General features: G+C 38.8%; 1 protein-coding gene across 8 annotated transcripts in view; it reads right to left on the bottom strand.

The window, feature by feature from the left end:
- ARHGAP6 (Rho GTPase activating protein 6) overlaps nucleotides 1-26,368 on the bottom strand; it is a 348,894-nt gene that overhangs the window by 105,900 nt on the left and 216,626 nt on the right. Inside the window, exon 2 of one of the 8 annotated variants that reach the window (XM_068920667.1) lies at nucleotides 21,018-21,123. The exons of 5 other annotated variants lie outside the window; for them this stretch is intronic. In XM_068920667.1, coding sequence (XP_068776768.1) covers nucleotides 21,018-21,116 — 99 coding nt within the window. In that variant the 5' untranslated portion in view covers nucleotides 21,117-21,123. Of the gene's footprint in view, nucleotides 1-3,668; nucleotides 3,896-16,813; nucleotides 16,833-21,017; nucleotides 21,124-26,368 lie in introns of those variants that run through there. 2 more of the 8 variants (XM_068920725.1, XM_068920686.1) reach the window with 2 other exon arrangements.

Here is a 26,368-nt window from a genome sequence, read left to right as displayed (position 1 = left end):
AATTTTTCCTCTTCAGAACTGTAATAGATACATTCCATGGCTCATTGAGCTCTCCTAGAAAACATTCACTTCTTTCACTAAAATATGGATAAATTATCTCAGCAATGTTTCTGGCTTGGTATAATAGGCTAATCTATAATGATAACAGAAATGTATGCATCACTGTCATCTTCCAAGTACTGTGCAAATACTAATTAACTGATCAATGACCACAGCACCAAAGGAGTGTTAGTGTAGGATTAATATGTTCAAAAGTACATAAGCAGCTAATGTTTACGGTCAGCCTTTAATTTATGTGCCTGATTTCACCTTCCAAGAAAGGTTGATCCCTTAAGGCAGGTCATCTGTCTGCCTGAAAGGGAAGGGTGAGATTCAGGAAATAGCCGTTGACTCTGTGCCAGATCCTGCCTAACAGTGGAAAAAGCCACTTCAAAAAGGCTTTTTAAAATGTTCCCAGAACCTCTCCGCTTTTAAATCCAAGAAAAAAGAAAGAGAAAACTTTACCACCTACTCAGGATGGTGACTGATATTTCAAGGAAAGCTCTTGCATACTAAACTGGAAAAGTAAACCCAGGAACATAAAACAGTTCTGAGGCACACTGCGGTAGTTAAAATTTGTTTTGTACTAGAGTCTGTCGCAAGTGCCCAAAGGAACAGTGCAGAAGAAGCGCACCCAAGCACTCCCCTCCCAAGCAGACCCACTGTCTTGCATGATCAGCACAACAGAGCCAAGGAAATCTGTTACCCATGCTACCACTTCAGTAATCAGGCCAGACTTGTTATCACTTTGCAAATCTGATTATCTGACCAACAGATCATGAAAGACAACAGACACAGGCATTTCAGCACTATAACTCTATGGGTAAACAGCTCCTGTTAGTGTACTCTTGTGAGCACATCTACAGCATGAAGTGGATGATGGTGAAGAGATCCACAAGCTACCAAAGTCTTAAAAGCTGAAAGGCCACAGGATGCAATACAGCATCGTGTAAACTTCCCAGTTGGGGGCCAGAAGCAATATACGCACGCTCCTATAGTGCTGAGACCGCGTTAATAAGCCTCTAGGTTGTCAACATGTATAGTAAATCAAGCTTTTCTTCATAATAATACTAACAGCCAGTTTTTCAATCTGCTTTCCTCAACCTACTGTAATCCTTTTGTATGTCCAACTACAACTTGTCTACCCATCACTGAGGTCCAGTCTTAACATGCAGGCCCCTTCACTGCCAGCAGCTGCTTTGTAATGGCAAGGTAACTGGCATGTGATAATTATCTAGCTGAAAGATCAGTAGATGAAACCTTCTGCAGACTTAACTGCAAGAAAAACACCCAACTTCTGCTCTAAATTGATCTTGTATATAATGTGCCCCTTAGCAGAGCTTAACATTCAAAAATAGCACTGAGCACTGAGTTTAGCTCAGTCTAAAGATAAGCCCAAGAAACTGGGTGGGTTCCTCATCACCATGAAAGACACACTATTACCTTTCCCCAAAACAGTGATAAATAAGCAGGTCTAGGCATCCTGGTACAATAAGGTCCCAAAGATCTCTTTCATTTCCATGCGGAGGAAATGGGTACAAAATTCTGCATTTCAAGGACAGGCTTCCTGTTGCCACAGCCAGGACATTTTTTCAGAAGAGGAAACAAGAAAATAATCTGTTCTTCTAAAAGGCTTTTTTTTTTTTTTTAAGGAAATGAACAGGATATATGTATCCTTTGTTTACACAGTTGAAATGTTACCTAGATATGCACATCAAAAAGCAATTCTAAGGAGTCCCATAATTAAAAAAAAAAAAAAAATCTACAGGCTCAAGAATCAGCAGCAAGTGCCTTCAAATTCTTTCTCATCCTGGGAGAAGGAGGCAAATCTTAAGATCACTGTATCTCCCTGATCCCAGACCAGGATGACAACTGACGGTTAAGGGAACTTATATTCTCAGTAACCCAACCATTCTGCCCCAGAAAGGGGGCAGCCTTGAATTAAGTTTGACCCACACTTCTGAGAAGAGGAATTTCACTGCAAGTGCCATAGCCATTAATGCTTCTGCAGGCAGGCTGTGAAAAGGGAAGCCTTGATAACATGGAGGCCCTCAAAAGCTAAGAGTTGCCATACTCTGTAACAGCTTATCTGATTTTTACCTCTGAAGAAATTACCACCTGATTCAATTATATGAATTCACAGTAGTGTGATGAAGTAATAATAAACCTTTTTGAAACACTAGTATTTTGAAAATGTTTTAGAATACGGCTTTGCTAATACAGATGCTCCATAGCCAAGACACAGGAACGGGTGAAAAAATTGCAGTTTTATCCCAATTTGTGTTACGAGGTTTGTACTTTCAAACATAGATGGCAGAAGCTGGACTTGTTTATCAGGGAGCTTTAGAAGTACAGCTGTTGACTATCCTCTCCTTCCTATTTTGGTCTATCTGGTTTTGTTAACAGAATTTCCAGCAAGCAAGTGTAAACACAAGTCTTTTCTAGCAGAGATTGTTTTTTCTAAACTAGGCTGCATGTATTCTAAGTAGTGAGAACTATGGAAATATTTTCATTCTGACTTTATGGGTGCACAGTCTGGAGAACTGTCATCTTGTCCCTGCTGCTGCGATGAGAGAGAAAACCCACTGCTTAGCCTTGACATATGAGAAACCAGAAAGGCAAGGCAGGATGGGAGTCCTGTCAGGCCCACAAATGTAAATGAGCACTACGCTGTAAAGAAGTAATAGCCTCTACATAGGTGCCCTTGTTACATAAACACTACATACATCTCCTTGAAACCCTGTATGCAACTAGCAATATTCTTGGCAATATAGCACATATAAATGCTTAGAAAAAAGGGCTAGGTCTCCTTTAAAACCTTCTGAACGCATGCGGATTAAGAAATATTGCAACCCTTTGAGCTGCAAGGCTGGACTTGCATTCAGTACTCAAGGGTATCATATATCAAAGAGATCTTGTTACTTTGAGGAGCTGAGTGCCTTTCTCAGAGGGCTACCAGAACTTTGGGCTTTTTTTGGAGTTCCCACATCACCAAAAGCGATCACAGGCAGACGTTCAGCAACAGAGGTAACACTCCACAATTGCCCATATACTGTACCCAGTCCTGCATAACAGCAAGGACTTTCTTCCACTGGTGCAAATAGAGTTGGAGCTTTCAAAAGTTAGATTCTCGGGCTCTGATCAGAGCTGATTTCACACATTCAAAAACAACACTTCTTTTAGCAGAGCATCAATTATTTGATAACAAAAGTCAACATATCTCAGTCACCCCTTATCTCCAGTGAACCCTTACTACACTCTTACGTAAGGCCAGCTTACTCATTGACTTGCCAGCTTTCACACACCGCCTAAGCACCTCCTCCAGCTGGCCCCAGCAATGCAGCACTGGGCTCCCGCAGCCCACGTCAAATTCCCCCGTACCAGGCGCTGCCCGCGCGGCTCCGGTAGGAGCCCCAGGGCACCAGGGAGGCTGCAGGGCGACCCAGCGCTTGGCAAGTGGGATTTTTCTCACAGTACACTGCACTCTCAAGGAGTCTTCCCAGAAGGATATTTCTCCTAGCTGGAGCCTCATAACGTGACCTCTCCACTAGTCACGAGATAAGACACCCGCCGCGAGAAGCCTCGCTCGTTCGGTAAGAAACCCGGCTAAAAACGGGGGTCGTACTCACCGGCTTCTGCTCAGGAGAAGCTGTCTGCATGCTTTGCAGACCACCCCCTCGGCGTCTCTGCGAACCTTCCCAGCCTGTCAGCATTTTCACTGACACCTTGAGTAGCCTCCCTGACCACTCACTCAACTCCCTCCCTTTTCTGCACGCTAAGGGTTTAGTATCTCTCTTTGATGTTAGGCTCGGCCTTGGAAAGGGCAGCCTGCGCGGAGCCAGCTAGGTTACTTCTCTCCCAATTGATGGTCCAGACGCAGTTATGTTCATGCCTACGGAGCCTGCGAATACTATCATCTCATTGATTTCGCCTTTTTTTTTTTTTTTTTTAAACACCCTTTAAACCCCTTGATCTAAGTTTGTCATTTAGGGAGGCACTAACACAAAGCTACAGCAAGGAAACCCAATCACACCTACACATTTATATGAGTATCTCTCCAGATAAATCACATTAACATGTTAACTGTAAGTAAAACTAGTACACACTAAGCTGAACCTTACTTCCACTTTGTAACAGGCAACGGTGCCCAAAAGCGATGTCATTCACCTATCTTACAGAAAGTCTTACCATACACTTCAAAACAGTGAAGAAGAAAGCCATCCTACCATAATTAAGACCTCGGCCCCAATCCAACTTCCCTTTCAAAGAAACAGCTTTGCCTGCTGCTGAATTTAACGTTTATGGAGAATTTCGCATATGGAGCCTCCTACTGTAACAGCTGAGCACCTGCTTTTATTGCAGAACCATAGGGAACCATTCTTTGGAAAACGTGGGTGACAATCTGATCTCCCAAATTTCCCAAATGACAGTTTTATCTGTCTTTAATAATGGTGAACAGGGGATTGCTGCTGTTGACAATAAAATATTAGCATCAAACACACAAAGTGAGCCTCAGTTCATTACCTTCAGTTTGTAATTCCATTAGTATGAAGGCAGCAAAAGCTCTGTTTCAGTGCTACTTTGAAAATAGTTCACAGTAACTATATCTAGCTATTTTATAGGAATTCACTTTCAAAACAACTGTGAATAGTTTCCTACCATATTTGATCTGGGAAAAAAAGAAAGACAGAGAGAATAGTGCTTTTCTGTTACATTTCCTAAAACAAAATGCATGTATAAAATCCATGTTCAAAATGCTTTTAACTAGCCCTAGCCTAAGTCACTAAACTAACCTGGATAAGACCAATCAGAATATCCTGACATATTTTTGTCTCAACCTTCTTCAGTTAGTTACCGATGCCAGTGATTGATAACTGATTAGTTTGATGAACTACAAACAATTTCCTCTTGCTGTCAAATTATATCAACATTTCTTCAGGTCAGAAGCTCCAGCACATCCAGAGATCCAAGGAAAGTCCAATGTGGCTGGCTAAATGAGACACTAAAATACTCCAATTACTCAGTAACCTCAATGTTTAATCGTTCAGATCATTTACAAATGTGTACTGCATGCCTAGAGCTTCCTTCAGGGTTAGTACATTCAAGCTGAATGCCCAAGAATCCGAAGCCTCCCATGTCAGAGCATAATCCAAAGTATTAAAGTAACATGAGGCTTATCTGAAACATAGGTAAATGCAGCTGAGGGGAGATTCGCTAACTTCAAAGGTATGGGAGGTATGCATACTGGGTATTTAATCACCATCACATTATCTCAACAAATTTTTGCATGTTTCAAAGTGTGTAAGAATAAAAATGTTAGGATAGAAAGGAGGTGCCTCTCTGTGTGTATACGTAAGTGTGTGTGTATATATATATATATGTATGTGTGTCTGTACACATACATATATATACACACTCTATGCACCATTTTTTTCTGTTATATATAGTTCTTCATATCACAAAGTACCCTTATCTGTTACCTAGGGAATCAAGTACCTGCCTTTCACCTACAAACTAAGAATTCAGTGGGGTTGAAAGATTTCCATTTTGTGTGACTTAAAGGGCAGAAGCAACATACATTGACCAAGTATAACAAATTCTGCTAGTTTTCATCTAATAATGCATTGCTATTTCGCAGTCATGTGACGCTGGTAGAAGAGCATTTAGGAGTAGTGCAATGCTTGAGAACCAGACTGGAAGTCCAGGCAGAACTAAAGAAAAAGAACTCTAGGTAGCTGAATCAATGAATTTGACAGGAAAATAAGAAGGGAGATGGGCAGCAGTTGGAAGAGCACACAGGATCAAGAGTGCAATGCATTTTTTAAGATGAGAGAGAGGTCGTATTACTACAGGAAAGACGGTGAGATGTAACCCTAACGCAATCCAGAAGGAGCCCGAAGGAGTGAGCATAAAAGAGATCTGGAGATGGAGCTCTGTCACTGGGGCAAGTGAGTGAATGAAGGAGTTAGAGAAAGAAAAAAGATGAGAAGCCTTAATGTCTAGGAAAAGGGTGCAGAAGCGAGGGTTGTATGAGAAAGGGAAAAACAGACAGCAAATTATGGGGAGGAGGAAGTTCATCTCGCATATTCCAAACATTCTAAATTTCTCTCAGAATAAATACTAGGCACTAACATGAGAATATCTAAACAGAGAGCTTTCTTCCAATTTCTTCCTTTACTAAAAATACATTAGTTGTCTCTGTGTTTTGGGCTTCTGAGAAAGTTTTTCACTTCTTCTTCTTTAAAAATCACATGAATCCACAAAATGGCTTCCTGAATGGCAACAGGAAGGTAGCTAGTCATCTACAGAGTTTAAAAACGCATAAAATTGGTAGCAAATGTTTACTACTTTATCAGGCGTGCAAAAAAATGTGCATGCTTTATGCACTGCTTCTCAGCAACTCAAGAGCAGTGAACTTATTCCAGTCAAATACCTCAGTGTCATTCACTTGAAAACCTGATCTTATTACAGTCATAATTTTTAGTAAGAACACAGTGCGTAATTATTATGCACTGCAAAGATGGTATTTTTTTTTTTTTAATCGCAGAATAATAGACAGGATTCAAATCTACAAAACAGGGCCTCTGGTTGTGACTTGTCAATGCTCCAAATATTAGTAAGCACATCTGTAACATAAAACTTACTTCTGAAGAGCAAGATAAACATGTCTGGTTCATGAGAACAGGGCTTTAATACTGGTGTAAAAATTCAGTAACCTTAGATTACAATTTCCATAATTGTTCATATTTACATTTCATTTTATGAAGATGTTTAATGGTTTAATTTATTTTAATTAAAATCAGCAATCTTAACTGTACCTTGAAGTAACCAATTCTGACTTTATAGAGAGAGAGAACCCAAGGGGAAGCACAGCGCTATGCAAGCGAGGCAGGACTTTGCGTTCTAAGACTTTCAGGGAGATTTCAGAAACCACACAGTGTTAGTCCAACTCCGTTCCTATTTAACTCTGCTGTAAAACACCCATAAACTTCAGTAATAATAAGCCCTTCTGAAACCCACCATTAAATTTAAAAATGGGACCTTAAATAAGTTAATGAAAGGTCAGGTGAAGCTACAGTTCTGCATTGTACAGCGAGTGTATGTGTATTCTGGGATATGATTTATATTTCATGCTCCAGCATCATTCCTCGCACATGTTAGTAGCCGGATGGCTCTAAAACATTATGACAGTTAAATTCTCTCACCGGACAGCAGTTATTTGAGCACTTCTATGCAGGGACTCCCACAGATCTGGTTCTGCCATACTGCTTTGCAGGGGGCTAGCAGAACTCTCTTCTTGTCTCTAGTTTTCATTATCTTTCATTCGCTCTGTAGTACATCAGCATTACTACACAAAAAATAATTCCACAGTAACCAAAAAGAGCTTATGAAGCTTGCATAAAATAATCACGGTGGGGGAATAGAGACGATCAGAAGAAAAGGAACCAATGAGATATAAAAGGCTTGGCCCAGTGACACCCACAATTAACAACATTTACTCAAGCAGAATCAGGAATGCATTTTTTCCTTGTAAAATATACTTTTTAGAGATGCTTGAATCCTTGCTTTCCGGTGTGTAAATAGTTTCTTCTCTGTCGTATCCATAAAGATCATGCAGTCTCACAAATGCAGCTGAGCTGGGCAAAAGAAGAGCCGTTTCTAAACTGAACTCATAAATTACTTATTATATTAATACACTGGAAAATTGGCAGGAAACAGGGGAAGGTACGTCAGTGACAGTCTTTATACCATCATTTATCCTCGCAACCCATTAAAAAAACGTTAGTTGCTCTAGCAACTGTCAAACCACACTCCGACTCCTCTTCCTCTAAGATATAGAACTTCTCCAAAACACACACACAAAACACAGTCCTTGCCCATCTGAAGGACAGAGTTTTGGGTACTTTCATATTGTATAAAAAGAAAGATATTATCTAATGAGCTGACAAATCCTCTGCAAGGGTATTGCTCTGTACACTTCAGATAGAGACAGTTATCTGAAATCTCCTTTTTCTGTTCTTCCTTCTGTGTGTTACACAGAACTTCATTCCATTCAGCTTCTTATATCACCACCTCTCCCAGTATTAAGCAAAATGTGTACACATTTATCGCATGCACCTCCCTCTATCATTCTTTCCGGCAAGGGCAACACATGTGTGGATGGAAGGTTTTGCTTGGAGAAAACATTATATAATACACATATTGCAGCATTTCTAGGTTTCAAAAGGCAAAGTCAAAGACACGCAACAGCTGAAGCAACAACCACTCTCCACAACTTTGCTGCTCAATGATTCTCACGGGATCCCGGAACTGTACCTAAGAAGAACAAGCCTACTGTCAAACAGGCTGAAATATTTCTCCAAAGACCTCAAATGTGAGGAAAACCACTGAGGAAACCATTGGCATAATGACAGCCCTTGAGAAAGCTCTGTCAGAAACAACAGGCCAAACCACATATTACTGACGAAAATCTCACAAGAAGGTGAAACTATGTTCCTCCCCTCAGTGTAGCATACCAATATAACTGATGGTCAAAGATCCCTGGAAAGCTCTTATGTGCTGAAGGACATTACCCAGGGCTGGACGTTTGTACAGTGCAAGAGAGGTCTCTTTCACCTTCTTACCTCCTTTTATGCCTAGCAGCTCCATTCAATTTCTAACCAGAGTTTGACATTTAAATATTTTAGTGCCTGGTGGTTTCTAAAACCAGAAACATTGATCTCAAACAAATCTGTCCTCTTGCCAGAGCTAATGGGATGAAGATTTGTATTTGCTGTCAAGCAAAAAAGCAATATAATATTGCACAGATTGTATTCCAGAATATGTACAAAACCTCTTTTAAATTAATTTCAGATTTACAGATGTTTACCTTTTCCTATCATATTAGTTTTATCATCTCAGTTTTACTGTGAAGTGTGCTGCAAAGTGGAGGATTAATGGTTCCACAAAAAAATTTTTTTGGTTCTTCTAGAAAGGTCCAAGCTACCCAGTTATTTCACCTTGTAGTTCTTTTCTCAAATGCTGTAAGTTCCACCTTTATTCCTTTCTCCCAAGCAACTTTTGTCTCTGACAAGGCAAAATGAACATAGAAAACGGACAATGCATTTGTTCTGGCTATAATAGTTGTGAGCATTTAGGCAGTTATAGGGATGAGAGGCTGGCATGTGTGTTCATAAAAAATTAATTGCAAAGTAATATCCACAAGCATTCCCTGGAATAAGTTTTAAAATCTGCCTATGTGAGTGTTTAGTGGAAACAGCTGCATAGCGGCCCAGTTACAGACCATAAACAAAGTCATTTGACTCTTTTGACCAGTGACACACAACCACCGGTTTAACTGCACACGTTGAAAACAGTCCTTTGCCATGGTTAGGTTAATACGACTGACATAGTTCTGCTCATTAACAGCAATTACTGAAAGTAGGTTTTGGGGACTGATCTGTCTATCAGAATTCCCAGTCCAGCTGAAGTTTTTTTGCTGTCCTTAACAAATTGTTGGACTATTCCCACATCCTATTTCTTCTCCTGGTCTCTCTCTTTTGCATCTTATGCCTGAGCAGGCACACTAAGCAGTTTCATTTCCCTGTGTCCAGTCTTCCGTTCGTACTTCTACTGACACTACCTCTCTTTCAACACACCCCTTATTTCGAGGGTACCCCATAATTTATCCAGACTCATTCTACCTGCATAGCAAGGACTCAGGCTGCTATGCTAATAAATGCTGCTGAAGGATGTGCAGGGCATCATTTGCCATTTATTAACCACGTAGCATCTGCAGATCTACGTAGCGTGAAGAAATACGTGGCACTGAGCAGCACAAGGCCATCATATCCCATTCTGAATATCGGAGTTGGAACCGAAACAAAGAACTCCAGAGCTATAAACAAGAGCTGCTGCAGCTTGCCCTAAGGTTCCCAAATGGAAACTGTGAAAGATTTATAATCCAAAAAGGTGTGCTAGATTAGGGCCTCCTTAGCATACACTGTGCTTTATTATAAAGCAAAGCAAGTAATTTCAGTGCGTCAATTGTGCACCAGTTACCATCAGTTGAGAATCTTGCCAAGGATCTTCATCTGAAACATGAAGAATAAAATGCTTGCTGTTTTGAAGCCATATGAAAGCACACTTTCTCAGGTATAGATGGACTGTGTTAAGAAGTTACTGCCCCTAGAAGTTCATTACCACTCTATGGCTGGCAAATTACTGTTGAACAATGCATGATTTTACTGGCATACTTCATTGTTCAAATGACTTAAGACACCTCATTGATTTACGTTAAAAAAGAAATGGAAGCATTCCCACTATGCATTAAGGTGTTTTGTCAATGAGAGTCATGAAGTATGGGTCGTACAGCTGTAAGCAGAATTAAACTGCTCCAGTAAAATCTGAAAACATGCACCTTTTTACACCATAATACTACATCAGCTGGTATCATCTGGATTCCTTCTGCCTTCATATTCGTTTTCTCTCTTCATTTCTCTTCGGCTTTCATCCTGCATGAGTTTGGGAGAAGCTGCTGTCAGAAGAATGCTGCTCATGGACTACTTGCATGTACATTCAAGATTCTTTTCTTCTGCAGCTCTGGGAACAGTTTACGTTCATTGTATGTTCACAGGGGACAGAACCATAAACTGCCAACTATGCGTACATATATGCAAAGGCAGTTTATCATAATTTGCCTAAAAATAAAGATTGCAAAAAGATACATCTGCTTATCACAGCTTTACAAAGAGGGAAGGATCTTTGTTTGTCAGTGTTCATCATGTCCTGCTGATGATTACGGTTCCATCTCAAGAGCAGGCTATTGCATATGACATGAGCATCTGAGTGTTCCTTAAGCTGCCTTGAGTGACAATTCCTGGAGTGGTTTATACCCCTAGTTCATGTCTAGGAAGCAATGAAGGCATCTGAGACTCCAGTACATTCTAAAAAGGGCACATAGCTGGTGTTACAGACATTTTAACAACTTGTTATTATTCCTACACAAAATTGTTCAAATTACACAACCTGTGTAAATACAGCATTTTAAATACGATAGCCAGCTGACAGGACCAGACATTGAATGAAAGGCTTCTTAATATTCCCGTGACATTTCCTCTGTTGTCTACAGCTTGATGTTTCATGGTATACTATGAATTGTATCGCTAATTTTTGTGAATTCAATAGTATCATCTGCTGTGGTAAGCTTACTTCACCATAAATATCAGTTGTTTAATCTAAACTCTTATATTTTGTTTTAGAAAAATGATAATATAAAATGAGTAGCTCTGCTTCATCAAATATTGAGATATTTGGAGATATTCAAAACCCGTCTGGATGCGATCTTGGGAAATATGCTCTAGAGGACCCTGCTTGAGCAGGGAGGTTGGACTAGATGATCTCCAGAGGTCCCTTCCAACCTCAACGATTCTGTGATTACAATATTTTATCAAAAACTTACTGTAGAGGAATGTGTGTTCAAGTCAAGTTGTATTCACATATAAAAAGGTGACTTTTTAAAAACAGAAATTACAAAATGTGGAAAAGGCACCATCTGATTTAGTTACTGAGATGATAGCTTTTAAAATCTCTCTCTCTGATGTTTTTTATAACTTCAGTCTTTTATTTTGTGAGACGTAATGTCAGTTTGCCCCTCAAAAACATAAAGCTAACCTGCTCTTTAGAAAAAGCAGGTATTGGACAACATCTTATTCTGCATTCTGCTATAATTACAAAACGAATGTATCTCTTATCCCTACCCATCCCACTCCTGGAGCCAGCCTGAAGTTAATTACTAGCAACTCAGCTTACTTGGGAGTTAAAAAGCAGGGACTATGGGAGAGAAAAAGAAGTTGATACTCATTTGCTTAGATAGGAAGCTTGAGTGCATATGGCATGACGGAAGGAAGAAAAAAAAAGTCAACTGTCTGAGTCTAATAGATGTGCTACTTCTGGATATGTATCAGCATACAGCAAGTTTCTCCTTGTGAAAGAAAGCCTTATGAGTCATATGCTGTAGTACAAGCCATTAGGTTATTTTTTTTCTTTTTTTTTTTTTAATTCTAAACACTAAGCTTTACAGCATTAAAGAGGAGTTAATAGCCTCAGGATAAAGCAAGGAAATGTAAAAAAGCCTAAATCAGAAGAGATTTTCCTGTATGACCACCTGTCATTGTACCAAAAATCGAAGAAAGTCAGCTTCTTGAGAAAGAAGGAATTTTTTTCTTTTGTTCTTTGCATTTTCATTCTCTCAATTTTTATGAGGAGCTGCTGCTCCTTAAAGGTGATGCACTGCAATTGCACAAAGAGCTGTTCCTCCATCTCCTTCAGAGGCAAGTCATAAAAAATTCCCTTACCAGCTTGAAATGTTGAACATTACACTGAAAATGACTATAGCAAGAAAATAATTTCAATTAAAAGGCAGCAATTTTGTAGTTATAAGCATAGTAGAAATGTATATGAAATCTGAAGGACAGCCAGTTGCTGAAGTACCATTAGAATTTAGAAGTATGTATCAGGAACTTCCAGTATAAAGGAAAAAACAACCTAACAACAAAACCAAAAAGAACATAATTTAATAAAGTTCAGTATAATCATGTTTTAATAGTAAAGTCAAAATTATTAGGATGGAAACCATGATATAACTGCAAGATCTTCAATATTTATTGAATTCAAGTAAAATAATAGTGAAGTAAGTCACATCTTTCCCTTTAGAGCAATGATTACATCACCAAACTATGCTCAGAATGCAACTATAATTTCAGTTTCCAAAATATCACTCTTAATCAACGGGGAATTTCCCTATAAAAATTTAATTTTGCACTGTGGGAAGAAAGAAGACTATGCGTAGCTTCAGTTGAAACATGACATCTAGCTACAGATCTGCCCCTCTTTGTAACAGCACACTTAAGGCAGAGAAAGTCTAGCTGCAACAGCTTGGACCTGACCTGCCAAACCCCTTGTCCAGGTTACTAGCCGCCTTTTTTTTTTTTTGGCCACTCTTTTTTCTGATGGCTTCCCAGTCCCTTCCCAGTAATGTGATGGGAAGCACCGCTGCTGTATGATGAAGTCACGGCCTGCTTCCCATCAAGTGCACATATGCACATAGCCAGACACAAGCACAGCCTTATAGAGTAAGCCTTTATATCACTGAAACAGCTGTATGCATAGTGTCTACCACTTTTTGCTCCTAATTGCTAACCTTGATAATAAAAATGTTACTCAGTAATTATCACTTTCACCAGTTTACCTGGGCGCAGAATTCGAGCAATGCAGAAAATATGCAGGTTGGCAACGAGGGCAATTAGAAGTTAATGATTGACAAGCAGCCTTGAGCTATTCAAGTATGATTTGGATTTGTTAAACATGAAAGAAGAAAGGCAAAAAACTACCATCACTATGCTATCAAATAACGATTATCAAGCTGTGATGTCACTATGTACTCCTACTCATATACGCACACAGAAATATAACACATTCAGGGCTTCGTCCTGATAAGAAGTCTCGCAGTTCACAGAGGAAATGACTTCATCAAATGCCCTTCCTAAGCATGAAGTCTTAAATTCACTGTGAAACTGCATGTGACACAGTAATTCCTGTCTTTTCTCAACAGAAAGCCTCAAAAGGAATATCCTGTAAATGAAATTCAATGAAAACGTAGTAGTTAGATGCATGTATATTGCTCCATCTGCCAATACACATATACACATACACACATACACACACACACACACACACATTCAGATAAGCACTAGAAGAATAGCTGCTTGTGAGAAATATGCAACAAACTTACTTCCAGAAATAACATTATTTAGGGGAAAAAAAAGCAATACTGCTATTTTAATTGCTTGTCTGTAAACAAGTCACTCTGAATTGGCATTGGCTTAACACACAGTTAACATGACTGTTACAAAATTAGTTTCCTTGTTAAACTATGGATACATATGTATAGCCCTACATGCCTACATACATATGTATGGCGTGTTGTACGAAAATATATCTGTGAATGTTTAAGGAATAACATGTTTTGCCTGCCATTCCCTGTTCCCCTCTGGAGGCTCAGATGCTGTTGGCATCTGCTGCTCTCTCAGGCTTCAATCATTATTAAAGTTACAGTTACTATTTGCACTACTGTCATGGATTCAGTCATTTTAAGCGGGCTGTACAAATCCATAATAATAACAATAACAATAATAAGTAATAAGAACAGTCTCTGTCCCAAGGAATACAATGATTTCACAACTGGACGGGGACGGACATAAGTTTCTGTGCACAACACACTAATCTTAACAAAGCAATGAAGCAGGCAGGTTCAGAGTCACATTAGCCTGACACTACGTTTGAGCTAAATTGCCTGTCTAAACATGACCAGTTCTCTCAGGCACAGATTTCAGCAGAGACAGTGCAAGAGAGTCTGGTCTGTCTGTAAACATAGCATCGGATTAAGAATATACAGTAAATATAAGAAAAGAAACAACAGCTGGACGCAGCTGGACGGATAGGACAGTACAGGAAAAGAGCGAGGTACTGGTCAGCAGGACAGGCAACGCTTATGGGGAAAAGAAAGAAAAGTGTGTTTTACTTTGCATATGCGCAGTCATCCTCATCTACCACTGCTTCCACCTTCTGCTCAAAACTGCATGGCTACTGGCATTTTAGTTAGATTTTCCACACTAGCACAAGATCAATTCAAGAGGTTTTTGAGCATCCAGAAAGCAGTAATCTTCAGTGACTTCTGACCCCAGCTAGCTTTGACAAAGCAATCCCATTTAATGAAAGGCTGTGGTGGTCTGAAGTTATAAAACGGGTCAAATTTGTGAGAAGGGTTCTCTTCTTTTACTAGATCAGACTGTCTAAAACACTATTACCTGTCTCAACCAACCTTTCACAGCAGCTGAAGGTACAACACATCTATACTCACACACAACAAATCAAGAACACTCCTAAATTCTTCTAGAGAGAAAAAATAGAGAAACAAAGTCAACAGTAGGGAGAAGCACCTTTAAAAGAAATAGAAGCAGCCGTAAGATTTTCAAAGAGAGCAGGAGGAGGAATGGTAAGAGGAGAAAGTGACCAGGTGCCTCTAACGAGAAGAGTCTCGCCTAAAAGGCCAGGAAGACAGCAGAGCAAGCAAACTGTAATCGCGTGAGAAATAATCAATTAGTGTATTATCCTTATTAGAAAATGCAAACTTTAAATGACTCAGCAATGCATTGGTATTGTATCTTTTTGCCCATTTAAAAACTTTTCTTAAGCTAAATTTGGGAGGGGGGCAATTTTACCTGAATCCCAATGTCAGGTAAAAAATAAACTTTAGCAGTGGGCCTTCTGGACTAATTATACTACAAGCAAGTCAGTTTTCTAAATACACAGATTTTAAGGAAATGAGAGATTTAACAGTTCCATAAAAATGCTTTGTAAAACATTTATGTGGGCTCAGCATGTGAATAAATTCACAAATAAACTTGTTCACTCCATTTTTCCTGATGACCAATAACGAGAAAAAGAAAGGATTCTTTTTAAAAGAATTGTCTAGACAGTTCAAAAATAGCCTCTGTGCCCTTGCCAGGTGCAAGGGAAACTGGAAAAGTAGGAACTGTGGTACTTACTAAAAACAGGGTGTTGTTTTGACTAAATTCCTCATCCAACCTCAGCCTCCTGGATTTCGACAGGGAGATTCATTCCCACACAGTTCCCAAGGAAGATCAGCTCATCCCATGCCGAACTGAGGTGTAGCATTAGCGGTTTTCCAGGCGGCTTTCATATCGTGCAAAGTCCTGAATATCAGGAGTATTTGTGACATAAAGTGACAGGAGGTTTCAAAAGCTAAGGAGGTGTCTTTGAGGCTTTAGCTCATTCTCTACCCCCAACTGAACCCATGAAAAATTCTTTTCGCTTGTTTGGTTCTGACCCATGCTTGATCTAGGCAAAAAGTAAAAAACAACAAGAGAAAGTGTACTCTCTCCTTTCTCTGAAAAGCAAAGGCTCCCTGTCTTCACTTTTCAAAGAAGAGATGTTTATTCTTTCAAGTCAGTATGCATGTCCCGTGCACTCAGAATGACGTTCCTTCACTGGAGACGTGGAGTTAGATAACATCAATTTATGTTAAATAAGCTTAAAATAGATGGAAAGAGAAACACATACAGTGCTGTTTTTAGACATCCTAGACAATGCTTTTTTACATAGTCTGGCTTTGCATTTTTGTTTTTTCAGTGAGTGGGAGAAGTATTATCTCATATTTTAATGGATGTGGTCATTTTCTCTCTGTGGCGAAGTTTATAGATTCTTGCAGGATCTGTTCCCACATTTGAGCACTCTAAATTTCCTTCAAGACCCTTGGGTCAGCAAGAATCTGTCAGGGAGCCTTCACAAACCTGAAGTAACCGAAACCAGAGAGAGAGCAGGGACAACACAGGCTGCTGAAGGAAGATTTATCAAGCAATCATCTACGTTAAAGACTCTGTAGCTCTCTACGCAGAAACTGCTAACACTGTTTACACACACTGTATCATATAGCAAAGGATGGCTGTTATACTAAGCAACCCTGAGACTGCATCATACATATAGGCACTTCTCTTAACACACTCAACACTGCCAAACTTCTTATTAAAGTCTGTAAAAAATAACTCCACCTTGCTCTTGCTAGTAGCTGTAAGTACACTATTAGAGAATCACTGCTGTGGAGCGATAAAAGGTGAATTGTCTTGTATCTTTTTTTCATAAAGTTTTAAGTTATGATAGACAGTTACGGTAGACATAAAGACAGATATGCAAGTCGAAACTGCTAACGACTCACCAAGGGGCCAAAGTCCAAACCGCCTTAGCCTGGATTTACTGGATGTTTCTCATGTTCTATTGAGCATCCTCTTCATCTGCCACTCTGCCTCGCTCCCAATCTTCTCGCAGGGTGCAGATTTGGCAAGCAGCCAAACAATGAACACAAGAAGTTTTTTTGTTTTGTTTTGTTTTAAGCTCATGGGATAAATCGGCTCTAAATTCTTCCACACTGTGCACCACCACTTATCAATCTCTGGCCTTGATTTCCAACAGTAAATATTCATGCCTGTAAGCTGAAAAGGATTACAAATGGGAAATACCAGCGGTGGATGGAGTCACAATAGGATGATAAAAACCAGAATTAAAGGCTTGGCAATTTTAAGGAAAACAGTGACAGCAACTGCACAGAGACTGTAAGAAATACTATACAGTGCACATGAATCAAGGAATATTTCCTGAAACTTTATAAACTGTCAGAGTTTCTTGCAATTTAGACTCTCCAAAGAGCTACTGTTACTGGTTACTGTAAGGCACTGCACATACAAAATAGAAAGATGAATTAAATGCTGCCACTCACAGTGATTCATATTGTTTTTTCTTAGAAGTGCATATGCTGCTTAACTGCTGACACATTTTGCAAGCTGCTCAGAAGGAAAGAACAGTACGCTTACTGAATCTTCCTCTTTTTACTACACCCTCTGTAAGAGAGTAAGGAAATAGAGTGGCATACTTAGTTATAAATATATTTGTTTAATTCAAAGGAACCAATGTTTTACTGCATGTGATGAAATTCAAGCAAGGAACAAAAGAGAAAGAAAGAAGCAATAGAGAATTATTTTACTGGAAAAAGTGTTCTTGTTCCTCAGAAGAGTAAGAATATATATCTATATTTGAAAACTACAGCCACCAGAGTTTTGCTCTAACAAGCATAAAAAGTTATCCTAATGCAAGAATTATGCTTAAAAAAAAATAAGAAGCTAACGCATGTTCCTTTTTGCCTAATATATCTATTTGCTTGGCCTAGTGAAGAGCAATAACTGACTAGCCAATTATTTTCTGCTCTGGTAACAAACTACACATTGAACTTTATTTTTAAACTGTAAATCACCTCAAGCATAGATTGAATCCAGTTCCAAAGTATCACACCACTGAATTTATTTAAATTGTTAGGTCATGGAAAATGACCTAGGAAAATTCAGTGCAATTGAATTTTCAAAAATAAGCTTGTAGAACTTTAAGAATAAACTGAAGTAGTAAAACAGGGTAATGCTGAAAGGACTGAAGAAAATCTTTCCAAGTCAATAAAATCTTACATCACACTTGCAAACTACCCTGTAAGTATTAAACGTCCTTGAAAATCTGGTATTCATCATCCAAATCTCAGGCCACAAAGAGATATTCTGTGTTAAATTAAACACTCTAGTATCATACTGAAAAATAAAAGTGTTTTTGTTTATGAAAAGAGAAAAACTTCTTTTGACCCAACAGTTTTCCCCCCATGATCCTGACCAGTTTTTTCATTCTGCCAAGCGTGTAACCCAAGCATCTCCAATAGTAATGCTGCTCTTCCGCTCCTAATTACCAGAGAACTTGATTTTGGTACCTAGCACACCTAGGACCATAACAGACCACCTTTTCTGTTTCAGAGATCAGAATTTCAGTATCAATATTACTGCTATTACTGCTTAAAGATAAGAAAGCATTACTTGCAACCATGCCCAATTCTTTGTTTACTGTCAGGTGCTGAACTGTAAATCAGAAGTCTTTGGCAATTCAGCAGGTTTCCTTTTAGCCTTTAAAGCAAAAAGCAGAGGAGGCATCAAAGTGTTTCTGTTCCTATAATAGTGACACTGAGAATGAAGACGAATATTGATCATACTCATGGTTCCTTGCATTACTAGGTCTTCATGTCAGCACCTCACTTAGGCTTTTCTATCTTTTATTCAGACGATCTGAGTGCTCCCTGAAGCACTACCCACTTTTAAAACGCACAAATCAGCTTCCCTGAAAGCGGCACTCAGTTGGAAAAGAACAAGAGTCATAAAAGTAAAAAACACACTGAGGAGTAAGAAAAAGAAATCCTTCGTGTTTACATTTAGAGTTTACGAAGCACTTAGTTATACCCAAGATTAGTGAAGCGTAAAAAATTATGACGAAAAGAAGCCAGTTTTGACAGCCTGGTTTTTCCAGTTCTTTCATTCTGCTATCTTCTTCTCCTTTGTCATTTCTTCCTATCCTTCATACCTTTAATCCATACTCTGTTTTCTGCGTCACATTACAGAATCACTGACCGTTTGCCTGCCTGTCCCGATAACACCTTATCCTGCAGATACGAAGCAATTCAGCTTCACATAGAGCCAGCTTGGAGCAGACGAGGACATATGCTATCCAAAAGCCTAAAAACGTCCAGAAAAACTATGCAAATAGCTCGTCACCACTTTCTGAGACACATGTGCTAATCAGAACATTATTACATTTCTGCAACTTCTTTAAACCTTTAAAACATCCTTGGACTCAAGGGCTCCTTTAAAACATCCATCTCAAGGACTCCTTGAGATTTTATGATTTCATGAAAAAATCCTCCTGCATCTTCCAATGAGAGCTCTAACTTTACTGCTGCCTTCAGGTAAGGTTTTCCATGGCTAAGGGCATAAAATTTCTTCATTTTGTTATAGATGCTCTGATTATGATAGTACAGCATGTGTCTGGGAAATATATAGAAATTCACAGATTATACTATGGAGACTATGTCTTTTTTTTTTTTTTTTTTAACAATTGTTTGAAGATTATGCAAATTAAGGCCTAACACTTTGTCTACAGTTAGTGACCTTAGGACGGCTTTTACAGTAGCAGAGTTGCATATAAGGAAATGAATCACAATTCTATAGAGTCATAGCTTCTGTATGAGGGACGCTTGTCATTTTGCAATGAACTCAGGCTTTTTTCTTCAAGCTCCTCTGTTTTCACGGCCGATTCACGATTATACAGAAATCTCTATTTCACATTTTATTTTACCTCTTACAGTAAAGTTTGAGCCCTTAGACTTGTGTAGAGAAGTATGGAAATTCGATGTGAATGAAAAATCAAAGGAACCAACAAGTATTTTTTAAATTTCTCTCAATATTTTTCAACCCATCTCCGATTTCTGAATGCTCCAGATTGGAAAATTTGCCTGTAGGGGAAGGAAATTTACTGAAAGTGAAAACAAAGAGGTATGGAAAGCTGTGAGAAAGCTGCTAATACATATGAAGCTCCCCTTCTGCTAGAGCTTGGATTGTGCTACGCTCCTCTGCAGACCCTTTGATTAAAAGGTGGCCGGAAACTGAGACTTCTCTTAGGAATCGCTAGTTATGGAATCCATTCACTGGTTTGTTTTGGCCATTTGTTAATCTTGTGGATCTGCTCCCATGTACTGAGGAAGTGACTAGAAGGGCTTCTGTTATTGTAACATTTGAATGGGAGAGCTGTAATGTGCTACATCTGTAAACGGACATTAACATATTGGATGAGTTTTGCCATGAAAGTTGAACTATGTAAAAGCATGAAAAAGCACAGATTATGTATCTTCTTAACATGAAAATAGTTACTTGGGAAAAAAAAAACCACACACACACACACACACACACACACACACACACAATTACACGTTTCTTTACCGTGGCTCTATATACATGTGCAAACATAACCTTTTTCATACCACACTAAAAAAGGCATCTCCATTCAGGAAAAAAGTTACAAGTTGCTGCAGTACCTGCATTCTCCTTTACAGAGTTCAGAGTATTTTTGTTAAGGTCTTTAAAAAAGTACAGGAGGCCTTGCTTATTTCAGTGCATTACAGATCATTACAAAAAGCAATAGAGAACAAACAGTTAAATGCTAAATACTAATTCTATCTCTTTGGTTCTACAACTATATAAATATCTTCTAAACACTGCTAACTGCAAGACCTTCAGATCAGTCTACAATATTTCACTGTTTCATCCAGTGGCAGATTGTGAAATGCAGTTAGGTGTAGCTGCATTGAAAGAAAATACGCCTTTAACTCTTGCTATCAGAAACCTAACCAATCTAATAATGTATACATATATATAAAATAGGTGACTATTTTATGCTCTCTGAATGAGTTACTGTTCCAAGGCTCAGCATTGTACTCTACAGTTAACTTCACTTGAAATTTACTTTACTGCGCAAATTCAGTGGTTAGGTGTTATGATCTGATCTACCTTTTTGAGATGATGGGTGAATTCTCTTTGAATAACATGCCTTACACAACTGTGGGTCTCAACTTCTTTGAAGTCCATGGTCAGGTTAATTCTTTCCATAAAGCACCTAAAAGTAAAGTCATTGTGGATAACCAGTTGTACTACAAATACATGCAATGTGAAGAATTACGCAACACAGAAAAAATATTTTTAATAAACATATACTTTAAAGGGATGATGTGTCACCTGGTTCCAGCCTACTGTATTCCACAGGATCCTGCGTCTATCCTCTCAAACATATAAAAAACAAACAAAAGAAGCCTGACAAAAATCTTTGGTTACCTGCAAAATCTAGATTCACTGAGGAGTTATTTTGGATTGACACTGGTATCGCACTTCCTCCTAACAGTCTACAGTCTACTGTATTTAAGTGAATACAGTTTGTATATCTTTGATATGGATCTTTGATATGGATCAGATAGCATGTCACAGCCTTGACATTTTAATCAGTGTGGGCTGTTTTCATTTTTTCTTATGAGAACAATTAAGTCATTAAATAAATGTAGTATTAAATAAGATTTTAAGACAGCAGATGGCATCACCTAGTTATTTTTAACTGCTATGCACTGACCATTTACTATGCAGCATAACCCATTTTTGAAGATTAGGGGGTGTAGCTCTAGGGACAGCATTCTGATAGAAAAGTGACATATTAAAAAAGGAAAAAGAATCACTAATTTATCTACCTGGTTGCCTTGACCTCTATCTAATTTCAGATGCAGGCATTTTAAAACAGCCATTGTTTACCACAGCTGTGCCTGCATTTCTTTAATTCATCAAATATTTCTGAGCCCCATCGTGAGCCTCCTACAAGCCATCAGCTGAAGGCATTCATATCTTGACATGATCAGTAAGAGTAATGGCTGGCTTTAAGAAACCTGGCAGATGTGGCTACAGCTCATGGGTAATTTATAGACTCCTTTCCTCATCTGTTCCCGCTGGGATGGCTAACTATAAAAGCCACATCACTCTAACAAGCACAAATTCACAAAATATTTTAAAATACCATTTGGGGAGCTGCCATTCAACACATCGCATAACTGCAAAACTTGACAAAAACGGTGAATGCTAGAAAAGCTCTTCATGCCCATTAAACATCACATGGGAAATAACAGCTATTACGAGAACAGGGATCTGGGTCTAAGCTTTGCAAGCGGTTGCAAAGCAGGATGCTATTCAGCCTTCTTTTTGAAGCTTCTTCCTCAGTGCTCCTTATATAATATACCAAAGGATGTAAAGAAAGTCAGAATCTTTTAGACAACATAAAGCTTTGAAAAGCTATACTATAAAAACAAGCCATCTCCAAACAGGCTCAAACTGCTATGCAGAAAATGGGAATTCAGAGAAGGCAATGTACCAAGTTGTTTTTCTGATTGCTTTTCAGAAGAATAACAAAAACATTATGTTCCACTCCAGGTATTTAGAAAGTGGCTGTCACTGCTGTTTGTAGGTGTTACCCTAAGAGTGCATAATCAAAATGGGTACATTTTTCCACATACCATTCAGTTAGACCAAATGTGAGACTGCATGGTGATGGCCATAAGCATAAGATGCCATTAAGGAGCAACCTTATGCCCTTTAGCAGCCTACAGGCCAACATTCATAATTCAAGGATGACAGCCCAATTTGCAAATCCAGCCCACACACGGCCCTGTGTGGCCTGATCCCTGATACGTGAGCTTGCTAACTGATTCCTCCTGACCCCAAAGCTATTCTGCAGAGGCAAAGGAGAGCAGAGAGAAGGTCGCTCAAAGCTTGTGTGCTAGGGAGGTGTGTGGGAGAGGGAAAGGAAAATACAGAGAAGGACAGAAATAAGCCAGAGTACTGGAGAAATACACTTCCTTCCTTACCCATACATATGCAGCTCTGCTTTTCCTTGCCCAGTCCTAACTTTTTCCTCTGGTCCTGCCTTTTTAAAAACTATTCAAAGAGCCAGGCTGTATGCACTGTATGAGCTCAGAGACAGCAGCCTTACAGAGTATTTAGCAATTCTTCGTAGGCCTGCTAACAGTTTATCCTTGCTCAATGGATAAGTGCGACCATCCGCTGGCATGTGTGTTCAGTACTTAGTGCTCATTTCTTGGCAGCCAGGAGTTTGACCTGAATGCCTTCTGTCCATAGCATGAGGTTTTTAATAAAAAGCTACATTGTGAACATCACCAAGGCACAGTATTTTATGAAGAAGCTATGGACTTCTTCAGAAAAGAAAAGATTACTACAGAGAGTACTGAAAATAAACATTAGAATTAAGGAATAGGTTATAAAAACTTCTGACCGAAATCTCTCCCCCCCCCCCCCGCCACTGTTCAAGTCAGCACATTACTTAGCAGTGTACCAAAGCATTCATCCTTTTTCTGCTCTGAATTAGACATGAACGTGCTTCTCCAGCTACTCAGAGCATGTCGCTACGCTTCTGAAAAGCGCACTGTAAAGCTATGTAAAACAGAGGCAGGAGAGGAGAAGGAAAGCACCAGACTTCTGATACACTAAATTACAGAATCATTCTCAAATCTTTTTTCTTTTTATGGAAGTCACCTTCTAAAGTGTTGGCACTGTGTCCTTTAGACAATATCTTTTTTGTTTTCCAAATGTTTTTCCAAGGTTTCTTTTTTTTCCCAACCTGTCAGCAATGCAAACAGAATTCCATTATTTTTCAATAATATAGTGAATTACACATAGAGATCTACCAGTAGTGTGAATATCAAACAGGAAGTGCCATTATTAATGTCATGAGTGTTCATACCTGTTGAAGTCATATGCTTTCTGCTCAGTGCATTTTGCTAGACGTCCTGGTCCAGAAGGTATGAGACAGAAGGTACAAGATTAAACTCCTAGAGGTCACTAAGCGGTCAGCAAAGTTCTCTACAGTGAGCAACACTACCATCATGAAAAGAATTATATGATACAGTTGCCTACGGTAGCAGAGGCTAGCCTCAAGTGATCTTATCCTGTCCTATCTTACACCTGCAGTTTAAATAGGTGGACGATATGGACACAGATGCTAATGCACGCAAGGAACTCGACTAATGCAGGAGCTCTATACTCAATGTCAAAAGTGACATGAGTTAAGACTACAAATTTTAGCAGTTAAGACTACAAATTTTAGGTGAAGCATATACATTTAAGTATCAGACCATATTTTAATGGTATTTGGAAATCCAAAATTACACACAGAGGTCTAATAGGTTTTCTAAAACAGAAGCAAATGAGCTGCCTAACATCTATTAGAGTCAATGATTATCATCTCAGCATCCTGTTTAAACACTTTAAAGTATCACTGAGGATTTATCATACATATACAAACTTAGACATTTTTGAATATCTGGCTTCTAGGTACACAAGAATCTAAGCCCCTTAAATTTCCTGAACACGTCTGTCAGTTTTAGGTGATATTTTCATAATAATGAAGATTTGTTTTCTAAGCCATTCTTCCCCATTTGATGAATTTTGTGGAAACTGAATCTCATAATCAAGCTATGCATTATACTCATTATGCAGAACGAAACATAAAAGGTAGGAGAAAACTGTTTTCTAAAATCACACGGAAGAGTTGCCTAGACATGGCTACATTATTTCACATTAAATTAGAGCAAGCTTTTGAGGCTAACCTACGCACATAAAGCACCTTATTTTCTCCAATATACTTTCTGATAGGGACAAACAGCTCACCAGACATTAGTCTTTACAGTAGACATGTATGAGATTCATTTTATGACTTGCCTGCCTGCACTCAAAATTGTTTTCTTCCCAAATCCTCTCCCTCCCTCTTCTAAACTAGTCTTCCTTGTTTAGTTAAATTCTGAATTTAGCTATGAGAATGGCTGGTTTCTAAAGTGAGTAATAATCTACTTACACTCTTATCCCAATCTCAGTTGTCCCGGTGGGTTTGCAGAGATACTTGTGCAGCAACTGACAACGGATCAGTTATCGGTTTGCTTCCTAGCAATAGTGTACAATGCTGAAAACCTGGAGAACTCCCTCCTTCTTTCTGTCTTTTGCAGTGCTTTTAAACTGGTGGTGGGAGGGGCAGAAAGTCTCCCTATCTTGTTGTATTAGGAAAAGCTGAAATTCCCATCAAAAGTGACTCACCAACATTAATCATATATACACCAGATTGAAAGGCATTCAGAACACGAAGACTGAATCCCATTCTCCGTTAAGCAAATTAGAACTAAATTGCTAAGCACTATCATATTATTTTAACTGCCATATCTGTACAACCTTGCACAATGGGGCTCATGAATATAAATTTGTTGTTTCCAGTGCTGAACTTTCACACAGGAGTGCTGCTGAATCTTTCAGAAGAACAAACAGCTAAGTGATATGTGCAACTTCCCTTATTCTAAAATGGACAAATCTCATCATAAAGACTTTTGTATACGAGACATTTGCTTCACTTACCACTTGCTTTGCGCGTTAGAATACATATCCTTATTGCTTATCCAAGCAGATGCATATCAGCATCTTCAGTAAACAGATTACACTGCAGTTTGAAATACTGCAGTTTCTGTTTGCTTCTTACTGGGAATATTGCGTACCTTTTATTTTTTATTTAATGGTACTAGATCCAAGTACAAAAATCTAAAGGGCCCTGTTTAAGATTCAAGACTATTCCTGCAGCGAAATTTTGAGAGGTTGGAGGAGGGAGAAAAAGAAAAAGATAAAAATTACCTTAACATCATCTCTTGAACAGTAGCTTGGGAACGAGAGAATTTATTTTCTTATTAAAATAAAAACCCAACAAAAAGTCATATTTGGAAACAAAATATACCCTACTGAATCTAAAAAGCAAGAAATTTTCCCATTCATACCATGTATGTAATACTGTTCTATATTCTTCATAAAGTGGACAGACTTTTTGTCTTTCAGGTGTTTCTGATGATGTTTTTATCTCATATTAACTATCCAGCTCCCATAGGACTACACTCCTTAGAGAATTACATTATGAACTGTATTCTACTAGCTATAAGAACAACAGTAAAGTTACAAAAACTGAACAATACTCCTATTATTTGGGGAAGCATACTAATGTCCAGGAACTAGATTATAATCTGCTACATTCCTGTAAATGCAAGATAAATCAACAGTATTGCTCTAACATTACCTTGGCAAAAACGAGATCAGGGTCTGGCCCCGATACAGCACTTCAGCTATTGCTCACTTAGCAGTTTCTATGGCATTTAATTAAGTGTATTTCCCAAAGCTGAGGCACAGCTTTAGCACTAGCAGGGATACTTTGAGTAGGAGACCTACTCTATTCAAATCAACACTCATCTGACAAATATCTTTGACAGGTAGCAACATGTGACAAG

Source organism: Struthio camelus, chromosome 1, assembly GCF_040807025.1.
Source record: "Struthio camelus isolate bStrCam1 chromosome 1, bStrCam1.hap1, whole genome shotgun sequence".
NCBI classification, from domain to species: domain Eukaryota; kingdom Metazoa; phylum Chordata; class Aves; order Struthioniformes; family Struthionidae; genus Struthio; species Struthio camelus.
Note: the sequence above shows the minus strand (reverse complement) of the source record. Positions and strands in the feature narration are given on the sequence as shown.